This window comes from Convolutriloba macropyga, chromosome 5 (genome assembly GCF_964194025.1).
Source record: "Convolutriloba macropyga chromosome 5, txConMacr16.3, whole genome shotgun sequence".
NCBI lineage: Eukaryota > Metazoa > Xenacoelomorpha > Acoela > Convolutidae > Convolutriloba > Convolutriloba macropyga.
The window spans coordinates 33,928,369-33,952,999 of record NC_134472.1 but is presented as its reverse complement, the minus strand read 5'-3'; the positions used below and the strand labels follow the sequence as shown (position 1 = coordinate 33,952,999).

Here is a 24,631-nt window from a genome sequence, read left to right as displayed (position 1 = left end):
TATTCGGGGTGCGCATTAGGTCAGTGATGATTATCAATTGTCTGCTTCGAATTGTTTGGGAATTCTTCCGGCCATTGCTTTTTAAGATCTGTTCACACTTTTTGACAACTTTTGAAGTCAAATTGAAGCCAAAGTGGGAAGTGGAGCGAAAAAGCGAGCAATTTTGTGGCCTGAAATTGTTTTGCTCTAATTTTAGAGGGGATCGGGAAAGGGTGTTTGAACAAAAATTAGCTTTCGCGCTTGTGGTTTTTTTGCAATTGGCCTTTGAATTTAACTGTTGTTTTACTGTTTTTTTTAATAAAAGTTCTGAATAGTAGATCTGGACTTGTCCTGATGTTTTATTCGTTTTACCTTTTGATCACGTTTTTTGTTTTTTATAAGTCACGACTGACTTACATCACTCACTGCTTCAACTGAATGCAATTTATTTTTTTCGGCAAATTTACCCAAATACCTTTAAGGTCAGTCAACAAAACGCGGTATCAAAAGAAATTGTATAAACCCTTAAAGCGCAAGATAATTAAGTTATCAAAATTTCGTTGAGAATACTGCTAACTACTATCAGTACTAAGTCTATGCTCTCCTTTAGCGACGGAATAAACCACGCTAAGCGAATCTGTTGAAACTGCAGAGAAATTGGAACACTTTTTTACACTCAGTAAAAAATATTACTGTCGTCAACTTTTTTTTCTGTTTTATTCCCAAAGGCGGTCAGTGGGATCAGCGGTGGATATTTTACGTCAATCGGCCGGCTATGGTAATAGTTTTAGTTTTTGGACTGTTGTAAGGTCAACCCTTACTGAAATCCAAGTGTAAATCAGTACTGAGCAAGTTTTACATCCAACTGCAATTGAGTACTGATTCGTGTCACTTCGTTTGATTGTCAGAATTGGAACAAGTCTGTTTAATTGCCCTCAATCAAAGTTTTTTGCAATTCTCTCACTGCTGGTATTTTTAAATCCGGTTGTTAGTACTACCGAATGGGCGTTAAGTCGATGTACAGCTCTTTTAGGCTTACTAGTCTCTGAGTATGTAACTGAAACTGCTGAGGAGACCGAAGTTGATGGTTTGAGTTTGTCCTACATTCGTCACTTTTAAGTTCAACAGTGGAGCAAATTGCCTCATTTAAAGTAGAATATTACTCCGAAACTGAATTTTGTTTTTAATGTTTCTACAGAATTCATCTGAAAAGAAAAACAGTTCTCAAAAGGTTGGTTAGACGCAATAATATATAGTTCTTAAACGAAGCTTGTAGAATCTATTTGGTTTGTGTTGGTCTTTTTAATCGCTGCCGTCAGCCTCTCAAGAGCCATTATTCAGGCGATCTAATTTTTATAATACAAAGAATTTAAATTTTATTGGGGCGCTGTGTTTTCAATTGCTCTCAAACGAGGTGTGTTGTAATTATATTAGACCTGTGGTCTTTTTATGACCTGTGACCCATTTGACTTTTCATTCTCAAAAACGGGATAAACAGGTAGCGCTCGGAGCGCATCAAGTGGATGAGCAGCCAGCTCTCTTAGAGACTTACGCTTTACTAGTCCGCCTTGAGATTCACCGAAACTGTTTTGAGGAGACAATTTCAGGGTGCGAGGTGGCAGTTCTGATTCACTTTCTCAACTAAAAGGATTTTGAATTCTTTCACTTATTGAAATACACAATGTGGTGAATACGGTCAATGTCAAACGTACAACATCAAAAGAAACGGGATAAACCGATGAATCCCGGTCGTTAAGTCATTGCATTAGGTCAACAAAGTTCGTTAGATCTATTGCTAGCTCAAATTAATATTAAGCTTAATAATTTGCAGTTGAATAAGCTGAATTAAGTATAGTTTTAGAATCTAACTGAAAGACACAGAAGAAAAGTTCTGTCAACCTCGATATGTTTGTTTCAATCCCGATCCCCGTCAACGGCGGCTATTTTCCGGCAATCGGCAGGCTGTTTTAATTCGATTTTTTGCCTGATGATTTTTTGTCTGATGCTTTTCACTTTTCGTGCTCTTAAACGGGATAACATGGTAAAGCCAAATGCCATTGACTGTCTGTTCAGTACTCTGAAAGAGCTACTACTCTCTGGGTATACAGTTTACCAAAACTTCTGAGAAGTTATAATTTGCTTAATTGAAAATAAATAGGTTTAGGCCACCCCGTTCTATGATTCTACTGTCTGTGTTGTAAAAGCAAATGATTCGTGATAAATTAGTTTTGCCTGATTATAAATTTTTGCGGAATCAAGTTATCTAATTTAATCGGAGTGATTATAATCGGATAATCATCATTTTGAAAACAAGCATTATCAAGCAAAGTACCATCAAACTTCGCTAAAAAATTAGGTTCTCAATGTCATTTTGGCTTTATCGACTTCAGAACTTCAGTCGTGAATTTTTTTCCGAAATCTGGCGAATACGTTTGATAATCATGTTTAAATAATGTTTGATAAACATTTTCGCCAGATTTCGGAACAAAATACACGACTGAGGTTCTGATCTCAATTAAGCCAAACTGATATTGAGAACCTACTTTTTTAGCGAAGTTTGATGGTACTTTGCTTGATAATGCTTGTTTTCAAACTGATGATTTTCCGATGATAATCACTCCGATTAAATTAGATAACTTGATTCCGCAAAAATTTATAATCAAGCATTATTAATTCATCATAAATCATTTGCTTTTACAACACAGACAGTAGAATCATAGAACGGGTAGGCCTATGCCTCCAATTTATTTTCAATAAACGATATCATACCTGGCGCAGGAATGCTTCGAACTATAATCTGGTTCGGACTCATATTGTCAATAATTTGTGAAATAATTAAAACATTTTGCAGATCGCACGAACTTCAACATAATTGATACGGTGCTTCACTCAAACGTAAAAACGAATGAGAGTAACCAATCCCCACCGGGTCTTCTATCCCAGAATAATCTATATCTATCATCAAGTCAACCCCCGCAATCAGTATACAACAGCCAGCAATGTGTCAATCCAAAGAGCAATACGGCGTCTCATTTGATCTCACCACCTTCCTCCAAGGGACCTACATTTCAACAGAATGGCAATACACCTGTGAGCAGCCGTGCATCGGAGGCGTCGAATAGACCACAACTGATCTACGTGGTTACAGCCAAAAGTGAGTAGAAACTTAAATTCAAATATGAAGTGAAGGTGCTGCCTGGAGCTTGAAATGAATCATTTTCTGTATCAGTTAGTGAGGCGTAACAACAAGTACTGAACTGTTAGGTGGGTATAAGCGGAATCAGATATATCAGAAAAAATCACCATGTTACAGATACTAACCATATATGTTTACCCAATTTATGCGATTTCCCTGGATCTATAAATCTAGGTACTAGTTTCTGGATAAAGTATGCTGGTCATGAATCCTAACTAATTTCTATCGCGACTGGTTCGTTTCGTCGGTCTGAGGTGATATTAAGATAAGGAGGATCGCGGTTGCACATTATTATCCAACCTATCAAATGAAAAATTGAATTTGAAGAGATAAATTGAAAGAAAGCTGCGTATCCTTATTTATAAACCCATGCATTGTATCGTTAGTTAAGCATGAAAAATTTGACCACCGTAGGTCAGAGCAATCGTTGCATTCTGCTTTCCAGAAAACTGGAGCTAAAAATGTTTCGAAATAAAATCTTACGAAAATTTCATCGTTTTCTTTTGATATACTTTGGACATTGATGCTAGTTAGTACTTGAAAACTCGTTCATAGCTAAATCATGACTAAGCATTTTACCCTCCGGGTAAAGACTGGTAACACTCAGATAAAATTTTTGCCCCCTGGACATAAGAAAAAAATGTTTATTTTAAATAGGCGCGTCAGCAATTCTAGGCGGCTATTATAGCGCTCCTAATTTTTTAGTTCAAAGAATTTGAATTGTTTTGGGGCGCTGTCTTTTTTTAATATCTGTTCACACATTTTCATGATTTTTGAAGTCAAATTGGAGTAGTGAATTGGGTCAAGCCGAAACAGGAAGTGGAGCGAAAAAGTGAGTGGTTTTGCGGCGGGACTCTTTTTTGCTCTAATTTTGAAGTAGAGTAAGAAAACGGTGTTTGAACAAAAATTCGCTTTCTCGCTAGTGAATTTTTGTTCACATGCGGCAATTTTACTTTGATTTTTACTTTTTTTCGATTTTTTGGATTGGATTTTTCTAAATGGTTTTTCCAATCCATTCATAGTCCCTTCTAGGTCTAGTTTGCTGTTTAGTCAATGAAAATTCTTTGAATTGGACGTCAGGACTTGTCCTGCTATGTTTTTCTACTTCGTCTAACAGATTTTTGTTTCGTCGTACACTGCGTCCCGCGTTTTTGTTTTGTTTTTGGTCAATTGCGTGACTTACCACACTCAATAAATTGACTTGAAGTTGTGTCTAAAATATATGCCCTAAATCTTGGTTATTAGAGTCTTGTGTTTTTGAATTCGAATATTAATTTTTAAAAGCCCTATTGGGGCTTTCTTGTAGAGATTATGTGTCTCATAAAACTTTCAGTCCGAATCTAAACCAAAATGTTTAGTGGTCTATGAAAGGACTGGTGGTCAGAAGCATCTATCGCGGCTAATTTCCGGCAATATGCCGGTTATGTTTCGAAAAGTCTCGTTTGCAACTGTTCTCAAAATCTTTTCGATCAACCGACTGGTGGTAAATAACTCTGACAGCAAAACTTTTCTGGAAAGGAGAAATAGAGAGAAGATTCAGGCGATCTAATATTTATAATACAAAGAATTCAAATTTTAATTGGGGCGCTGTCTTTTTGAATGCTCTCAAACGAGTTGTTTTGCAATTATATTAGTCCTGTGATCTTTTTAAGCAATTTTTTTGCTGTACAATTTTTTGTCTGACCCATTTGACTTTCCATTCTCCAAAACGGAATAAACAGGTAGCGCTCGGAGCGCATCAAGTGGATGAGCAGCCAGCTCTCTTAGAGACTTACGCCTTACTAGTCCGCCTTGAGATTCACTGAAACTGTTTTGAGGAGACAATTTCAGGGTGCGAGGTGGCTGTTCTGATTCACTTTTTCAACTGAATGGATTTTGAATTCTTTCTTTTATTGAAATACACAATGTGGTGAATACCGTCAATGTCACACGTACAACATCAAAAGAAACGGGATAAAACGATAAATCCCGGTCCTTAAGTCATATTGCTTTAGGTTAGCAAAAATCGTTCAGTACTCTGAAAGAGCTTCTAATCTCTGAGTATACGTTTTACCAAAACTTCTGAGAAGCTATAATTTCCCTAATTGAAAACAAACTGGAGTTGTAGGCCACCGCGCTCTATGATTCTACTGTCTGTGTTGTATAAGCAAATGATTTGTGATAAATTGATAACGCCTGATTATAAAACTTTTTCCAAAATAAAATCTTGCGAAAATTTCATCGTTTTTTGGTTGATAAAATTTGAACATTGATGCCTAGTTTTTACTTGAAAACTCGTTCATAGCTAAATCATAACTAAGCCTTTTACCCTCTGGATAAAGACTGGTAACACTCAGATAAAATTTTTGCCCTATGGACACAAGAAAAAATGTTTTATTTTTACTAGAATGACTTCTGAACTCAGTAGTGTGCATATAAGCAGTGCCCAACATATGTGCCCTAATTTTTCATTATAAGAGTCTTGAGTTTTTGATTATTAATTTTGAAAAGCCCTATTAGGGCTTTCTCCTTATAGAGCTTATGTGTCTCACAAAATTGACATTCCGAATCTAACCCAAAATTTCTCCTTATAGAGCTTATGTGTCTCTTAAAAATGACAGTCCGAATCTAACCCAAAAAACGTAATGGTCTATTAAAGGACTGGTGGTCATAGCCACAAGCATCTGCCGCGGCTATTTTCTGGCAATATGCCGGATTTGTTTTAAAAAATTTTGTTTGCAACGGTTCTCAATATCTTTTTGATCAACCGACTGGTGGTAAATAACTCTGACAGGAAAATTTGTATGGAAAGGAAAAATACAGAGAAAGATGAAAACTTTGAAAGTTTTTTTTTCAAATCTACCTTGCTTTCTAGCTTGACAAAAATATATTCAGGGTGCGAGGGGGCCGTTCTTATTCACTGTTTCAGCTGAATGGATTTTTGAAATTTACAATGTGGTGAATGCGGTCAATGTCAAACGTACGTCAAAAGAAACGGGATAAACCGATAAATCCCGGTCGTTAAGTCATATTGCATTAGGTTAACAAATTTCGTTGATCTATTGCTAGCTGAAATTAATAAAAAGCTTAATAATTTCCAGTTTAAAAGCTGAATTAAACATAGTTTTAGAATCTAAAGGAAAGAAACAGAAGTAAAGTTCTGTCAATCTGTGACAGACTATTAAACGTTCCGAGGCTCTTAAAGGGAGAATCAATAATATTTATTGAAATAGCTCAAGGTTCCTAAGACTCAAACTTTTCTTTAGTTTAACGTTTACGCGAATAAATAATCCTACGACAAAAATGTTTTTTTTTTTGAAAAATATAGTTCTATGAAAGAGAATAAATTGAAAGACACGGAAGAAAAGCTCTGTCAACCTTGATATGTTTGTTTCAATCCCGATCCGCGTCAACGGCGGCTATTTTCTGGCAATCGGCCGGCTGTTTTGTTTCGATTTTTTGCTTGATGAATTTTTTTCTGATGTTTTTCACTTTTCGTGCTCATAAACGGATAACCTGGTAAAGCCAAATGCCATTGAGTGTCTGTTCAGTACTCTGAAAGAGCTACTACTCTCTGAGTATACGTTTTACCAAAACTTCTGAGAAGTTATTTCCGTTATTGAAAATAAGTTGGAGTTGTAGGCCACCCCGTTCTATTATTCTACTGTCTGTGTTGTATAAGCAAATTATTTATGATAAATTGATAACGCCTTATTATAAATTTTTTCGAAATAAAATCTTGCGAAAATTTTATCGTTTTTTGTTGATAAAATTTGAACATTGATGCCTAGTTCTTACTTGACAACTCGTTCATAGCTAAATCATGACTAATACTTTTACCCTCTGGGTAAAGACTGGTAACACTCTTATAAAATTTTTGCCCTAAGGACACAAGAAAAAATGTTTTATTTTTAATAGCCGCGTCAGCAATTCCAGGCGGCTATTATTGCGCTTCCATTTTTTTACTTCATTTTGACAGATTTTTTTGTCTTACCCTGCGTCCCACGTTTTTGTTTCTTTAGGTCAATTGCGTGACTTGCCACACTCAATAAAATGACTTCTGAGCTCAATAGTGTGCATCTAAGCAGTGCCAAACATATGTGCCCTAATTTTTATTAGAGTCTTGAGTCTTTGATTTGGAATATTAATTTTGAAAAGCCCTATTAGGGCTCTCTCCTTATAGAGCTTGTGTCTCACAAAATTGACATTCCGAATCTAACCCAAAATTTCTCCTTACAGAGCTTATGTGTCTCTTAAAAATGACAGTCCGAATCTAACCCAAAAAACGTTGTGGTCTATTAAAGGACTGGTGGTCATAGCCACAAGCATCCATCGCGGCTATTTTCTGGCAATATGCCGGCTTTGTTTGAAAAATATTGTTTGCAACTGTTCTCAATATCTTTTCGATCAACCAACTGGTGGTAAATAACACTGACAGGGAAACTTGTATGCAAAGGAAAAATACAGAGATTAAAACTCTTTGTGAAAGGTTTTTTCAAATCTACCTTGTTTTCTAGCTTGACAAAAAATAAGTCTTCAGGGTGCGAGTGGGCCGTTCTTATTCACTGTTTCAACTGAGTGGATTTTGAATTCTTTCACTCATTGAAATTTACAATGTGGTCAATGCGGTCAATGTCAAACGTACATCACAAGAAACGGGATAAACCGATAAATCCCGGTCGTTAAGTCATATTGCATTAGGTTAACAAAGTTCATTGATCTATTGCTAGCTGAAATTAATAATAAGATTAATAATTTTCAGTTTAAAAGCTGAATTAAACATAGTTTTAGAATCTAACGGAAAGAAACAGAAGGAAAGTTCTGTCAATCTCTGACAGACTATTTAATGTTCTGAGGGTCTCAAAGGGAGAATCAATAATATTTACTGAAATAGCTCAAAGTTCTTAAGACTCAAATTCCTCTTTAGTTTAACATTTACGGGAATAAATAATCATACGAAAAAATGTTTTTTTTTTTGAAAAATATATTTCTATGAAAGAGGATAAACCAAACAGTTATTCTATTTGGTTGTGGGATCTCAGCTGAAAAATCAAATTTTTTCTTTCTTGAAGAGTTGTTCTTGGTTCCAAATGAACTTCAATCTCGTCAACTGGTTTTTGTTTTCAACTGTTTTTCAAATTTTTGGAAAAAGATCGGCAAAATAACTGGTTTTTCAACTCCATAAAATGAATAAAAATGGGTAGTAAGTGAAAAAATTTAAAAATTTTTGGCCTTAATTGTTCCTCTATAAATTTAAAATCTAAAATTTGTTTTTTAGTTGCTCTAAAACGAAGTTTGTAGCAATTATATTAGTCCTGTTGGTCTTTTTTTAATGCAATTTTTCGTCTGACACAATTTACTTCTCGTTCTCAAAAACGGGATAAACAGGGAGCGTCCAGCGGGTATTGAGTTTTCATTAAGCTTTCGGCTCTTTAGTCGCCAAGTATGCTATTCACAGAAACTGTTTTGGAGACTTATTTTTATGGCATCGAGGGCGGCTCTTAGATGTCGACCCCCACCCCCCAAATCCCCCCCCACTCAGCCACCACCCCTCCGCTGCGCTCACCTCAGGCCCCTTCAATTAAGCTAAAGCTAGCCTCACTAAACCGTGGCTTACTACTGACGAAGACAACCGCCCTCCGGCCGTTTGAGAGCAATTCGCCCGACGTTAGTCGGTTATGTTTCTAAAATTAGTTTGATTTGTGACCCTTTGGGAATGATGAAAATTTTAGACTGAAAAAGATTCGGAATTATTGAATGGTAGATAAAAGTTTTGGTGTGATTAAAAAATTTAGGTTGATGAATTTGCTGTTTTTAGAACTTGGAAAAACCTTCAAGGTCACATTGCTGGAAAATAGCATTTTGAGATAATCAAGTTTTAATTGCAGATAAACGATTATAATAAAGCAATTATACTAGTCCTGTGGTCCGTTTTTGCAATTTTTTGCTTGAACAATTTTTTGTCTGACGCTTTTGACTAGCTTGCGGTTCACTAGTCTCTAATTATCTATGTACGCTATTCGCCAAAACAGTTTAAGAGATATAGATCCATGATGTGAAGGGCTTCTTAAGAGTTTGAGATGAAATTCCTAATCCCCAAATATATTTGAAGGCTGTGAATATTTGCAAATCTATTCCGTCTAGGCCCCGAGCTTAATGGGAATATAACTTTTACTCCTGCAGACATCATGTATTTTAGTGGGGGCAAAAAACGGGGGGGGGGGGGGGGGGGGCAGAAATAGATTCAAACTTATTTGATAGTTTGCTCTTTCATGATTACGCTTGGGGTTGAAATAATTTTGGTTGCTAACCGTAAAATTCTGGCTTGCTACAGATGCCCCTACCAAGCAGTACATCCGCAGTGCAACTTCTAACGACAGCTTCATTTGCAAATTAAAATCGGGATTCACAAGCGAATCGGTTACGGAAGATCTAACTATAGCTGGCTTGTTGGTGATGCTCAATGTCTGCCCCATTATACAAATGGAGTACTCGCTTCACATGGAAACAAAATTTGGTGCCGAAGAGATTGGTGTTAGCAAAGAACTGGAATCAATTATTAACCTGGGAATGCAGATCTCAAAGTCTAAACGAAGTCAGACGCCAGTAAATGGAAACTCAAAAAGTCCAGTTCAACAATCGCAACCCTTGACGGTGGCGCAACAACCGGCAACTTGCAACGTTGACAGCAATATCCCGTCTACTAATGTCAACCCAGCTCCTGGTTCGATGGCGGAAAGACAGCTTAAGGACCATATCATGATGCTGCAATCTAGTGGAAAGGTCAGGTTACGCAACAGGTTGCGTCATGGACAGGAGACTTCTCTTGGCTCTCAAATGATCTCGGGTTCCGAAAGCTCTTTTCGCCCAATCACGACGCAGCAGCAATCAGTATTTTGCGCAAAGCCATTACCACAAATTGCTCCGAAATTGTTTAACCAAATTACTGGATCCATCGCTGTTAACGGTCATGGTAATTTGCAGAAGGTCACACTAGGCAATCATAACAACGGCCAGCGAGTTGTCAGTGTAAACACTTCTAATCTTCGGAGGTCCTTTGGCAACAACTTGGCAGTAGTTCAAACCGAAAAACAATCCTGCGCACAAACTATCACTGTAACTAGTCCTATTAATTTTCTGGAACAAAATGCAAATGACGGACAACTACAACCGGGACAAACGTACATGCAGACGCAACAAGTTTTGGCATCGAGTGATGATAGCTCGATCAAAGATATAGTTGAAATTGCGCTAAATTGTGCCAACGCTGAAGCCAGCCCTAAAAGTTCCAAAGAATGCCAGTCGCTTAATCTGGATCCATTGCTGTGCAGTACTCAGTTGTGCTCAAATGAAGTCGACCCGCGACCACCAGACTCAAGTACTGGTGAATCCGAAGTTCGCAATCATGATGTCACTACTGGAATGTTGCCACCTGTGCATGAAATTTTGGGTGGTACAGGAAGGTCAGATAATTCAAAGCAACACCCGTTAGTCAGTACCAAGGTGTCAAGAGTCCCAGAAGTTCCCGAGATTAATGACGGGGAACTCAGCCGGGGGGTTGCACGGCAGCCAGTTCCTCAAGTCCGTTTCCTACCGGGATATTCAAACCAGATGACCGAGAATTTTGTTGACACAGCGTCCAATGACTCATTTCTATCAAAGCAATTGGATGGCGAGGTTAGTTATGATCGGTTCAATTGAGGCGAACTTAATTTAATCAATTAAAGGCCCCAAATTTGTTGTTTTCTACTTCTCTAAGTTATCTGAGCCCGAAGTTGACTTCGTTTTTTCTCAAACAATTACGGTAAATGTGTTTTTATGCGAAATTTTCGCATGACCGTTTTGATTTTTCAAATGACTTTTACGTCATCGTTTTGACTCTATGAATTTTGCATGGTCTAAATTTTCTCATATAAATTGCTTTTAACCGAAACTTGTAGCAATTATATTAGTCATGCTGGTCTTTTTATGCGATTTTTCGTTTGACCGATTTTCCGTCTGACCCATTTGACTTTTCGTCCTCAAAAACGGGATAAACAAGTAGCGCCCAGCGGCATTAAGTTTTCTTAGAGCCTTTCAGCTCACTAGTCTCCAAGTATGCGATTCACAGAAACTATTTCGAGACTTATACTTATGGTGTAAGGGCGGTTCTTTGAGGTTGACCCCCCTCTCCCACTTCAGCCCCCCACACTTCACCCCACACCAATCCCCACCCCTGCACATCGTTCACGTAGTAAGGGCCACGTGCAGCCAAAGATCCCCCTACCACCGTTCCCCCTCTCCTGGAATCGTTTCCTGTACTCTACTGGCTATGTTTTTTATAGTTGAAGCAAGTTTGCTGACTCTAACAGCAGCCTAGTTTCTGATGTATGTTAGTTCGACCATTGTTGACTTTAAAAAATCCAGGGGCGAAAATTGTTTTCATAACGCTTGCTCCTCCCTATTTAAACAACAGATACTCCGACATACCTACCCAAGCTTACATACCCGCAACCTACCTATCTACCCTACCCTATCCCCTCCTACCTACCCCTCCACCAACCCATCACTCGTGGTTACCCACCACCTATCCCCTCAGTCACCAACTTACCTCCCTAAACTATCACTCGGTTAGGTTGTAATTTTAGCTATGGTTTAGTTTGATTTCATATTGCACGACTATTCGTGTTGTTTCCGGTCTTTTACTGACTATTTTTTCTTGACAAGTCTGAAACAAGTCTGTTTATTACATAAACTTCGACACATTCTTTTTCGGACATTGACTTTTGTTTTAGAAAGTTGATTTCGGTTGACATAGTAATTAGGAACTGGTCTTAATAATCAGGCTCAGAAGTTCACGAAGTTTTCTTCCCATAACATATGTCATCATCCCTATTTACTCTTCACCCCTTCTACCTGCTTACCTACTATCCACACATGCCTATCAGCTCCCACCCTATTCCCACCTCCCAACCAAACCCTAGCCGTCGTACCGTCGTCTACCTACCTGCCTAACCCCCACGAATACCCCTCTCGGACCTACGTACAGCCTCCGATGCTCCCAACGATCCCACTTGCCCACCAGCTGCCACATACGCATACCCCTTTATTAAAAATTGGGACTAAAAATTGTGATAAAGTATTTTTGAAATCACTGAAAATTTTTAGGAAGGTAATTTTTGTCAATTTTGACCGTCAGTCTTCAAGATTTATATAGACTGTCTCCTTTTTTAAATCCATTTTATGTAAGTCGCCATTTTCTTGCCTGACCATTTTTATGCTTTTTTTGATATATGTGGTTTAGGTAAGGTTGGTTTACAGGCTTACATAAAGCACAACTCTGGGAGTCTTTTCCAGTTTTCCACTGGCTATGATTCTGTTGCTGAAGGTTGAATGTTCATATTGCAAACTTTTCTCCCCTTAATGGGCCTGTTCACTTTAAAGATATCACCGCAACTACGTTCTTCCCCACTCTCAACTACTTAAAATTTTTGTAGTTTAATGTACTTATTTGTTGCTTTCTTTTTTATATCTGATATATGTAAGGTTTGTATAGAGATCATACTTCAAAACTCTTCAATTCGTTTCCGTATTCTACCAGAAGCGTTTTGTACTATATTTTTTGTACTACTGCCTTTTGGTCTAATCGACTTTTTTTGCTCGAAAGTGGATTAAACTGGTAAAACCCGGAGCGCAATAAATTTATGTGTAGCTTTTAGAGCCTTCGTAAGCTTGCTGTATACCGAAACTGTTGAGAAAGAAATTTTAGCGTGAGGAGCATTTTCGGCGGCTTAGCGAGTTGTCTCAAAGCAATTTGCTAGACTTCAGTTTGCTATGTTTTATAATTCTTAGCTCTTAGGCTAAGTGCTAGCAAGCAGCTTAATGGCATGTAAAGTGATAGGATAGCAGTTTACTACTGTAAGTCAACTGAAAGTGCGCCTACATTGGTTCCCTTTTCTTTTCATTTTACGTCTAAATAGTAGTCTACCTACCCCTCCACCAACCCACTAACGGTTACCCACCACATCTCCACTCAGTCACCTACTTACCTCCCTAAACTTACACTTGGTTAGGTTTTAATTTTAGCATTGTTTAGTTTAGATTTGATATTGCACGACTATTCGAGTTGTTTCCGGTCTTCTACTGACTATGTTTTCTCGACAAGTCTGGTTATTACATAAACTTCGACACATTCCTTTTCAGACATTGACCTTTGTTTTAGAAAGTTGATTTCTGTTTTAGAAAGTTGACATTGGTTTGTTTGTTGACCTCTTTTTTGAATTTTCTTTCTACTTGAGCAGAAGCTTAGTTTTTTTATACATAGTAGATGGGAACTGCTCTTAATAATTAGGCTCAGAAGCTCACGAAGTTTTTCCATAACATATGTCATCATCCCTATTTACTCTTCACCCCCTTCTACCTCATTACCTACTCTCCACATGCTTACCAGCTACCACCTTATTCCCACCTCCCAACCAAACCCTAGCCGTCGTACCGTCGTCTACCTACCTGCCTAACCCCCACGAATACCCCTCTCAGACCTAAGTACAGCCCCGGATGCTCCTACCAATCCCACTCGCCCACCAGCTGCCACATACGCATACCCCTTTTTTAAAAATTGTGACAAAAAATTGTGATAAAACATTTTTGAAATCACTGAAATTTTTTATTAGGAAGGTATTTTTTGTGAATTTTGACCGTCAGTCTTCAAGATTTATATAGACTGTCTCCTTTTTTAAATCCAGTTTATGTAAATCGCCATTTTCATGCCTGGCCATTTTTATGCTTTCTTTTTTTGATATTTGATTTAGGTAAGGTTGGTTTACAGGCTCAACAGGTTTGGTTTACAGGTTGGTATAGCACAACTCTCGAGGTCAATTCAAGCTGGGTGAAGTTATTAATTGCCTCCCTCATCTTCTCAGCCGGCTATTATAGCGGTCCTATTTTTACAATTCAAAGAATTTGAATTGTATTGGGGCGCTGTCTTTTTTTTTAAGATCTGTTTACACATTTTCATGATTTTTGAAGTCAAGTTGGAGTGGTGATTTTGGTCACGCCGAAACAGGAAGTGGAGCGAAAAAGCGAGTGGTTTTGCGGCGTGAATTTTTTTCGCTCTAATTTTAAAGTAGAGTGAGAAAACGGCGTTTGAACAAAAATTCGGTAGTGGTTTTTTGTTCACATGCGGCAATTTCAGTTTGGTTTTTACTTTTTTTTCGGTTTTTTGGATCGGATTTTTTTCTAAATGGTTTTCTCAATCCATTCATAGTTCATTCCAGGTCTAGTTTTTTTTGTTTAGTCAATGAAAATTCTTTGAATTGTACGTCAGGACTTGTCCTGCTATGTTTTTTTACTTCGTCGAATTTTTTTTTTCGCTTTACCCATTTCGCCGCTTTTTCGACATTTTGCGTGAAATCTTTTTGACTTCTCTAGGCTAGTTTCACTCTTCTGTCATTCTGCTCAAAGTCCTTTCAAACAGCAGCTGCTCAGCAAAGCAATTCAAAACAAAGAGAGTCTGTATAAAAAAATCAAAGTCAGAAATAGAAACAGGATAAACCCATAAAGCTCATTTTTAGATGCCCGGTACTTGAACTTTGTTCTCATAATTTTTAGTTACTATCTATAATGCTTATTGGTATTGATACTAGACCCTGTAGCCTCTCACTGAGAGACAGGAGTATGTTCAATTACGAAATGACATCAAAATAAGTCGCACTTAAAAATGTTTTTATACAAAAATCAATTTTTGTTGATGTTTTCAATCCCAATAGAGTTATGGGAATGAACGGCGGCTATTTTCCGGCAATCTGCCGGGTATGTTTTATAATTTTCGTAGCTGTTAGGCAAAGTGCCAGCGAGCTGTTTACTGGCATGTAAAGTGATAGAATAGCAGTTTACTACTATAAGTCAACTGAAAGCGCGCCTACATTGGTTCCGTTTCCTTTTCATTTTACGTATGAATTGTAGTCTATAGTGAAATCATCACCCCCCCCCCCCACAAGATCTCACCTTGCAGCGGCCACCCCTCCTTTCCTCGGACTGCTGTAGGCCGTCAGCCTTCAAATTTCTTTCGATGTTTGATATTCGCGGCGATATGTTAAAGCGAAGTGAGCAATGCTTTTTACCACCCCCCCCCCCCTAATTTTATTAATGAACAGTGAGCAAGCTTCCTAAGCTTAAGCTAATTTCAATCTAGGCCAACCCCTCGTCTGTCTTTTAAAGTTTTAAATTGCTCAAATGTTTTTTATGCAAAATTTTTAGACTTCATCTTCCGAGTGATATTTTATCACGTCTGACTTCATTTTTGTGTGATTAATTGCTCTTGAACGAATTTCATAGCAATGATTGTAAACGTGTTGGTCTTTTTTTTATGCAAATTTTTCGCTTGACCATTTTGCGCTTTTCTTCTAGAACATTCTTTGACTTCTCAAGTGACTTTTTCACGCTTTCGTTCTTCATTTTGAGTGACCTCTATTGCGCTCACTCCGAAGTAAAGCTTGTTGCTAATAAAAATTGGTTGCTAATAAAAATTGGTTGCTAATAAAAATTAATGGCGCACTTGGCAGTGCATTAGGTCTGGATCAGGAGGTCAATAGTTCGAATCCGGGCGGGGTCAACTTTTTGCACCCATAAAAAATTGATCTAGGCTACAGTCCCTGAATTAGTTAAATTGCCTCGCCTGACGTCCAAGAGCAATTCTTCCGACATTAGTCGGTTTATGTTCTAAATTTCTCGCTCAGTCATAATTTTGACCGTTAAACTCTAGTGGTAGCCCCCCCCCCCCCCCCACTGAAGCTGCTACCCCTCACATCACAAGACCGAAAAGGATGCAATACAATAGAGACCCCTCAAGTCGTTCGAGTGCAATTTGTTCTGTTAATTAAATTCTCTGAGCTATCTCTTATGTGCAGCATGCACATTTTGGAATGGGTAAAAGAATTGATATTAACTGCATTTAATCCATGGAACAAAAATTTGGATTGTCTACTATTTATGAAACCTAGGATAGCTATTTTGTTCCGACCCACTTTAGTGGGTGGAGGAACTATATACTCAAATGGGTTTTTTTGTTCAGTCAATTTTGGCCGATCAATATAATCATCGTAGAGAATTGTGAGTAACATCATTAGAAAGCCCTTCCAGCGTAGAATATGGAATTTAAAAGATTTTTTGTTTTCGGCGTTTTACAGTGAGTTATGGAGGTTTATGGAGACGGTATTCCGTTGTTTCTATTCACATTTTCCGTATTTTGGCCAAATTTTCGTCAATTTTGCTGAAATATATCAAAATTGTTAACAGTAGTGGGATTGATTTTGTCTTTAAAGATAGAGGAAGGTTGCTGAATTGTTCTATCTGAGTTTTTGGGACCAAAAATTTGGTCCCAAATGTTTTTGGGAACAAAAACATACGTCCCATCCCTCAAAAATGGGACCAAATGTTTTTTAGCCCACTTTCTTTAAATTTGCTGAAAGTAGACATCTTAAAACTGCGGTCCTATTCTTCGTATGCTCAAAGAGAGAGCTAGTTGTATTCCCACTGGCTTTAAGAGGCCTCTGGAATTATGACTTTGCCAGTTTTTCGGATATTTAAACTCGATAATTATACAAAATTTATTAATTTTTTTGATACTGGAAAATTTTGTTTAAAATTTGATCTATTTCGCAACCATTTGAACAATTGGGTCTTTGCTTGGACGCGCAGAAATAACTGAAATTGATCTCACCATGGATTCTTTGGGTAAAAAACATTTTTAGATTTCAATGGGTCGCGCCTTTTCAAAATGTTTCCGCATTTATAGAATTTATGTAAATTACTGACATGAATTTCAAATCAGGGCTCAATTGTTGACAGATACTATTTACAAAATTGAGGCCCAACAAACATGTATTTTGGTTTCAGAGTTACCTCATGGTTTTTTTGGCTCTGACCAATTGTTTCCGCAAAATTTTGTGGACTTCTTATGTTTTGCTTTCATTTGTTAAACATTGGTTGCCCAATGAGTTAGTCCCCCCAATGAAAGTTGCAATTGGCTTTTTTAAGATATACAAGTGAAGCAAGACAATGCTTTCTATTGTTATCTTTTGTCTCTTATGACTTTGAATATATTTATTTAAAGAAATTGTCGTTAATTTTTTGAACTTCGCCAATATTTAAAGTTGTATGCCAAGTTATAATGTCTAACGGTTCTATATTTAACCAATGGTTTCTTGGTTTTGATACTACGAGTTTTCAATTTTTTTTAGCATAAATGCACATTTTCTCGGTTCATTTTGTTTCCTTGTCGAGTTACCGCCTCATTGACAGGTCCAAATGAGGGAAAGCATAGTTGGAAGAGTGTATAGCGTTGAAAAAGGCGTATCTGAATATATTAATTGTTTTTATTGAATAGTTTGCTTTTGGGATGACTGTTCCCTGGCATAATTTTTTGTTTTTTTACCTGTCTTTTTTGTACGACACATACCTGATAATGATATGTCTCAATTGATTCCCCAGAAAGGATAACTGATCCTTTTCAAAGATTAATGACTCAAATTAACTTTTAAAAAATATTTCAACTGGCTCCTTTTTGCTCTCATTTTCGTCACCACATAACTCAATATCACTAATAAGTAGTCTGAAATACTTCTGTTGATTCAAACATTTTCTTTCTCTCTTAGTTGTAAGTTTTGATTGATGGCTTAGACCATTCGATTTCATAAAAAAATTTAAATTTTGAGATTTTTATACTTCAATTTTGGGTTTCTTTTTGTTGTAATTTCTCCGTAATCCTTTTATAAGGTAGACCCGTTGATATTCAGGTGAGAACAAAGTGATCAGTTACAGTTTTTGCAGTTGACATCTTATAAATATAGTGCCTTGATTACTGTGTCAAAAATTGAAGTTTTGGCTTCTGCCTGTATGTTATTTTGTGATCTCATGGCTTTGTCTCATTATTGTCTCATTGTTAACAGGCCCAATAGGCTTCCTCATTTTGCAACTCAATCCCTCTTTATTGCTGAAGTCTTCATACCGGTTTTAATTTCAACCATTTGTTTCGGCTTTGTTACTACTGTTTCTACGAGATTTCATAAAATCTCTATTTTATAAACGTATTTCATAAAATAGGAGTCTCACGTGAAATAGGAGGTTTTGTGGCCCCAAGACCAGCGTGGACTTTTTTATTGACCCTTGGATGTCACTTGACAAACCTTACCCTCTGACCATTGTAAGAGAAGTTGTTCTTATTGAAAAAGTGTTTTGTTTAAAAAATGACTCAAGAAAAATCTCAATGCGCTATTCGGTCGATTAGTAGCTCAGTTTTTGCAAACACAGATCACAACCCGTTTCCATTGAGCTGTAAATAAATTTTTATAACGGTTTTGGTGTCAACCATTTGTTTCTCAGCTTTGTTATTGCTGTTGCTATGAGATTTCATGAAATGTTCGAAATCTTTATATATTTGTACTTTTCAACGGATTTTTGTTTTCTTTTTAAATTAAAAAATTAACGTTATCCTCGATTTTGAAATTGACTTTGAAATCCCAATGACTTTGAAATATTGCGCTTTGAAATATTGCGCGTTGACTTTGAAATATTGCGCAATTGAACCTTTTTAATGCTCTAAGTTTTATGGTTTTAACTTCTTCACTGCCATTTTCGTGCACAACGTTTAGTTGAACTTTTTAATTCTGTAGGTTTTTGTCCATCCCGTTGTAGTCGCATGACGTAAACTGGATAATTGCATAACTGGAAACTGCATGTCTCAATTGCTTCCTATGGATTTATAAATGAACATTTTAGTGATTTCAGTTGATATCTAATAATAAAATCACTTTGAAATTAATTGCTTTCAAAAATAGAAACGTATTTTTGAACTTCGCAATATTTTCACTCTTCTTTGTCGACCTGTTAACCAGTCGATTGAGAAAAGGTCACATATGTTGTTAATAGCCGCCCTCATCTTCTCAGCCGGCTATCATAGCTCTCCTATTTTTTTTACTTCGTCGAATAAAATGTTTCGCTTTACCTCATTTTGCCGCTTTTCAACATTTTGCGTGATATGTTTTTGACTTCTCTCGGCTAGTTTCTCTCTTCTCTCATTCTGCTAAAAGTAATTTTGAACAAGAGTTGCTCAGCAAAGCAATTCAAAATGAACAGAGTCAGTATAAAAAATTGAAATCAGAAGTAGAAACGGGATAAACCCATAAAGCCCAATTTTAGATGCCCGCTATTTGAACGTCGTTCCTATAAGTCTTGGTTACCATCTCTAATGCTTATTGATATTGATAGTAGCCTCTCTCTAAGAAACAGAAGTACGTTATGTTCAACTACGAAATGTCATCAAAATAAATCGGACTTAAAAAATGTTTTTGTACTAAAAATCTTTTTTTTTTCAATATCTTCTATTCTTTCAATCCCAATCATGCTTATTGGAATCAACGGCGGCTATTTTCCGGCAATCTGCCGGGTATGTTTCAATGAAGCATAGGTTAATTTATTTTGTTTAGGTTTTATTTGATGCAAGTTTGATTTTGTTTTGATTTTTGAATACAGACGTCGAGTTTTTGTCATAATTAATTTTTTATTTGATTTTTATTATCGTTTTTTCTAGTAGTCCTATTAAAAACAAGTTTCATCGGACCTCTAACGTGGCATTGTTTTTTTCCATTACTGGTTTATTGAACGATATATATCCTTTTGGAAGTTTTCTATCTCCTCATCATTTGGTAGCCAATTAACTCAAGAATGTGGATAAACGGGGTCGGAAAATTTTGTGCGTACGCACATTACCGAGACTCCTTGTCTGATCTAATCAAGTTTTAGAGACACTTCAAATTCATGAGGTTATCTGGTTTGTTCATCCTCCCGTCTGTTCATCCTCCCGTCTTCTACTTTTTGTAAATTTGTTTGGCACTTTCTTGCTGCTTTTTCGCTTTTTTTAATTACCCTCGAAAGAAGTTTGTAGCAATTATCGAAAACGTGCGCGCCTTTTTTTAATGCGAGTTTTTTGCTAGACCGTTTTGACTTAAATCACATTTGACTTCCTAATTTTTGGCGGCAGTTAACAATTCAATTGGAAAGCTTTAAATATTATTATTAACCTATGTAAGTAACAATAATAACATCATTTGAAGACCCTTAAACCTAAGTCCTCGCTTCCACCCCCGCCCTGCCACCACGTGGAAGCATTTTGCAATAGATTTGAGCGCCCGTCAGTTTATCAAGAACAATTTGTGCAACACTAGTGGGCTGTTTATTTAGCACAATAAATTGAATTTTACGCTCTGAAAATAGCACGCTCAGATATTTGAGGGTCTGCTGTCCCTATGGGTATATGAAATTTCTTGTTTCATTGTATTATTAGTAAAAGAAAATCGAATTTAATGATGAATTTCAATTTGGCGAACTTCAAGTCTTTTAAGTAAGAGCTCTGATTTCCTGAATCTTATCAAAATGCTACCACCAAAAAAGTTACTCGGTAATGCAACAAGAGTGCATACCATGAGGTGTAATATACTTTGATACTGTTTCAGATTGCCGAAATGCTGAATGAAAACAGCATTGACGTCGTGAACAAATTGGACGCCCTGCTCAATCCAACGGGCAGCAGTGGCGAAGCTGCAATTTACTAAATGAACCACGTAACTAATCTTGGTTCTCAGTATTAATATCACACGGAACTTCAAACTTTTGAGAAGCTTATTTGCGCTTTTGCTTTTAGATTATCGATTTAGGAGTTGTAGTTAAGATTGTATTTAACGGTATGATGTATATGAATTCTCTTTGTTCTGTTATGTAGTTCTCTTATTTCATTGACAGCTGAAAAATGTCGCGAAATAAAGCAATTTGGCTATTAGACATGGCTATTAACATTGCTAGAAAGAAAGTTTCGACATTTTAGTGCTGTAAATTTAAGACATTACTGTTCAAAGAATTTTATTGCCCAACAGTTCCTTTATTCAACGTTTGTGGACTGACAGATATTTGCTTGATATTTCTACGACGTTTCTACTAATTGGTGTACATCATGTTTCCGTTTGTTTTTTGAAACTATTGTTATTCTAATCAATTGAATTATTTAATTTTGATTTTTTCATCTTGTGGACAAAAGTCTTCCTCATCTTGTGTCTTCAGAGCCTCATCCTTGTTGAAATTAGAATATATTACCTATGCTAAAATTAGGCCCAGGTACTGCAACACATTACTACATCATATGTTCTCCGCATTGTCCTCGAAGTGGAGTATCTTTTCTACCTTTCCTAAATAGCCTGAACAAGCTACCGAGTGAGTCATCGAGCTAAAGTTTTGTCACCGATAAAGGTATGTAACCGAGCGAAGAATTGCTGAGGAGAATGATTAAATGTTTAATCTTTTTCGATAATGGACATCAATAATAGCACAGCTTGTCCATTTTTATTGCCCACTTTTTTGCTATGGAATTTGCAATTAAAACTTGCACTTTGAACTCTGTTAGTCATATGTAATCAAATAGCAAGGCAATTTGTGACAAGTTGTTTGATCATAACCAACTAGTTTCATATTTGATTATAACCAACCGTTTCATTTTTTAACTCAAAATTTTTTCACCTCTCTAAGTCGCAATGTTCTAACATAAGATCGACTTACCCTTCATGAAATAGTCCAGGCTACTACCAACCCGGTGAAGCCAGAATTAAATCGAGCCCCTTCATTCCATCGAGAGTCAATGTTGGACGTTGGTCGATCCATGTTCTGGGCTTTCGTTTATTGCGCCGAGAACAATGGCATCTTTCCAGAGCAAAGAGCAGTTTTTTCGTGATTTTTAAATAACATGCTCTTTGAAATTTTGAAACATAGTGTCAAGATTTTGGTTTTGTAAGAGTTGCTATGTTATTCTTCCGCAGTGAGTCTTTGCATTAATTTTTAATAGGCGACCTCATCTTAGCCTGCTTTTATAGCGAATCTGTTTTTTTACAATCCAAAGGATTTGGATTATATTAGTGTGCTGTCTTTTTATGACTCATGAATTATTGGTAGATAATCTTTCTTTATCGGTATATGTGATTGTGTTTTTAAAGCAGGATGTGCAATGCGTTAAAACAGTGTTTGAAGCAGATATTACATGTAGTAGAAGTAGTAGTAAAAGACTCAAATTACCTTTGAGGGGCTAAAACAAAAATAAGATTAAAAATCAACAGATTAAATAACTATCAATATAAAATAAGAAATCACTCTAATTTCTCTGAAAAAACATTAACTACAAACTGCTAAAATGCAGTTTCCGAACCTGCGTTTCGATTTTCAGCTATTTTTTGCAGTTTTTGTAAGCTTCTATTTTTTAGTGATCGTGGAGTTCGTTATTGGAATTAGTTGTTTAACTGCTCTCACATTTAAATGATACAACAATAAGTTCTCTTGGTGCCTTTCTACACTCTAAGTATACTTCATTTAAGCTAAAGCTAGCCTCTCTAGACCTCCGCAGGTACTGACGAACCAATCGCCCGCCAGCCGTTAGCGCGATGTTAGTCGGTTATAGACTGTCAGTTACTGCTGTTTTCCTTTCAGATTGATTGTAATTTCGATTAATTTTTGTTCCAGAAAATTGATCAAATAACATTTGCAGATTTAATTTTTTGTCCATATCTTCTAATTTTAAGCTTCTGATTGACGTTTCTCTTTAGCAATTCTTAATTGATATATTCTATGTGCTGTTAGCATAAAGGGACATTTGAAAGTGGCCTATTCTTTGCAATTTTAACTGTTATTTACTATCTCTCTGCCCAGCATTGGATGGATTACTGATCTAGGAAAAAGGTAAGTTATAATTCTTTTCAGAATACTGGTTTGGAAAATGCATTTTGTTTTTAATTTCGCGAAGATTATAACGAATTATTTGATGTCGTCTGTCATCTCCTTTGCCTTCCATCAATTTATCTCGTTTTGAGTCCAATTAGCTAGATTATCTTCCTTTTGGTATCATTTTATTGCAAACTAACTGTATTACAAGGTCTTTTGCCTCTACCTAGCTTTTTGGAAATGCCTTTTTTTTATCGAACGCTAAATCAGTTTTTGTGTTACTTTTTTCAAATTATATTTCCGGCGTTTGTTGTATTTATTACTGTCTTATCACTTATTCTAACCAATGGCAGATCACATCAATTGCTATTGAAGATTTAGTATATCTGAATACTTTTTCCAGTTTGTAACTGAAGCTTTCCTTTACTCCTACAACATTTTTAAAAATTGTGCGAATGTTTGAGTTTTGCAATTATTTGGCTTTTATTGCCGCCTTACCTCTTCATCTCGTTCGTTAACTACAGATCTCGTTGATTTTTTTTAAATTTTTTAGTGAAGGTTTATTTGGTCGAAAACAGTTATGAGTTCTTGGCTAAAGCATTCTGTGACTTGTACTGTATTGGTTTTCACAAAAGATTAGCCAATTTTAGATTTTTGATTGATGACAAGAATTAGAAGTAATTAAATCTTATTAGCTACTTAAGATCATAGCAATGGTTTTCATGATTCCGGCGCTTTTTTCTAAAACACAGTAGTCTATCTTTACTTTAACTGTTTTACGTTTTTGGCTTTTCTTTTGGTCTTACTGCTTAGTGTCGATAATAACAATTCTTATAGTTCTTCTAGTGTACTGTTGTTGTGGCCACGTTTTGGATCCAAATTTTAGCTATCGTTCTTACAAATGCCGCTTCTTTTTGAAATGCTAAAGTGAATTTATAAGTCATGTCTTTCTTGGAGGTTCTATTATACATTTTTAAGCCATTAGAACGTCTAAAAGGTTTTTTTTGACTTGCTAAGTTTCAATGTATGCTGCTGTTAATTTTATTGGCAAGTTTTAATGAAGTTTACCTACTTGACGCTACTTAGTGTCAGAAACTTTAATTAACTCTATGTAACACTACTGCCGACAAGGTGTAGCTTTTCTACCTTTCCTAAATAGACTGAACGAGCTATTGGGTGAGTCAACGAGTTACAAATTTTTGTCGCCGATGAAGGTATCTAACTGATCAAAGAATTGCTTCGGGAAAAAATTAAATTTCAATTTTTCGATAATAGGTATTTATTAAAAGTACTGTTTTTCTGTTTTCATTACCCACATTTTTAGCTATCGAATTTGCCATTAAAACTTGCATTTTGAAATCTGTTAATCAAATTGCAAGGTAATTGGCGATAAGTTGTTTGAATCGCAATATTCTAAAATAAGATCTACTTACCCTTCATGAATTAGACCAGGCTACTACCAACTCTTCGAAGCCACAATTAAATCGAGCCCCTTCATTTCATCGAGAGTCAAGGTTGGACGCTGATCGATTTTTGTTCTGGGCTTTCGTTTATTGAACTGAGAACATTGGCATCTTTGAAGAGTAAAGAGGAAATGATTTTTGAATAACATGCTCTTTTGAAATTTTGAAACATAGTGTCAATTATTTGGTTTTGTAAGAGTTGCTATGTTCTTCTGCAGTAAATCTTAGGATTATTTTTTAAATAGCCGCCCTCAATTTATTAGAAGGTTATTATAGCAGCGCT

The 24,631-nt window shown here is 36.4% G+C and overlaps 2 protein-coding genes across 3 annotated transcripts in view; one reads left to right on the top strand and one right to left on the bottom strand.

Moving 5' to 3' along the window:
- The window catches only part of LOC142339342 (uncharacterized), a 62,881-nt gene extending 41,683 nt beyond the window's left edge, over positions 1-21,198 (top strand). For both annotated transcript variants that reach the window (XM_075389323.1, XM_075389324.1), the window contains 3 exons: positions 2,831-3,133; positions 9,489-10,831; positions 20,644-21,198. In XM_075389323.1, the coding sequence (XP_075245438.1) occupies positions 2,831-3,133; positions 9,489-10,831; positions 20,644-20,742 (1,745 nt within the window). In that variant the 3' untranslated portion in view covers positions 20,743-21,198. The remainder of the gene's footprint in view (positions 1-2,830; positions 3,134-9,488; positions 10,832-20,643) is intronic.
- LOC142339968 (uncharacterized) overlaps positions 1-24,631 on the bottom strand; it is a 293,075-nt gene that overhangs the window by 210,287 nt on the left and 58,157 nt on the right. The window lies entirely within an intron of this gene.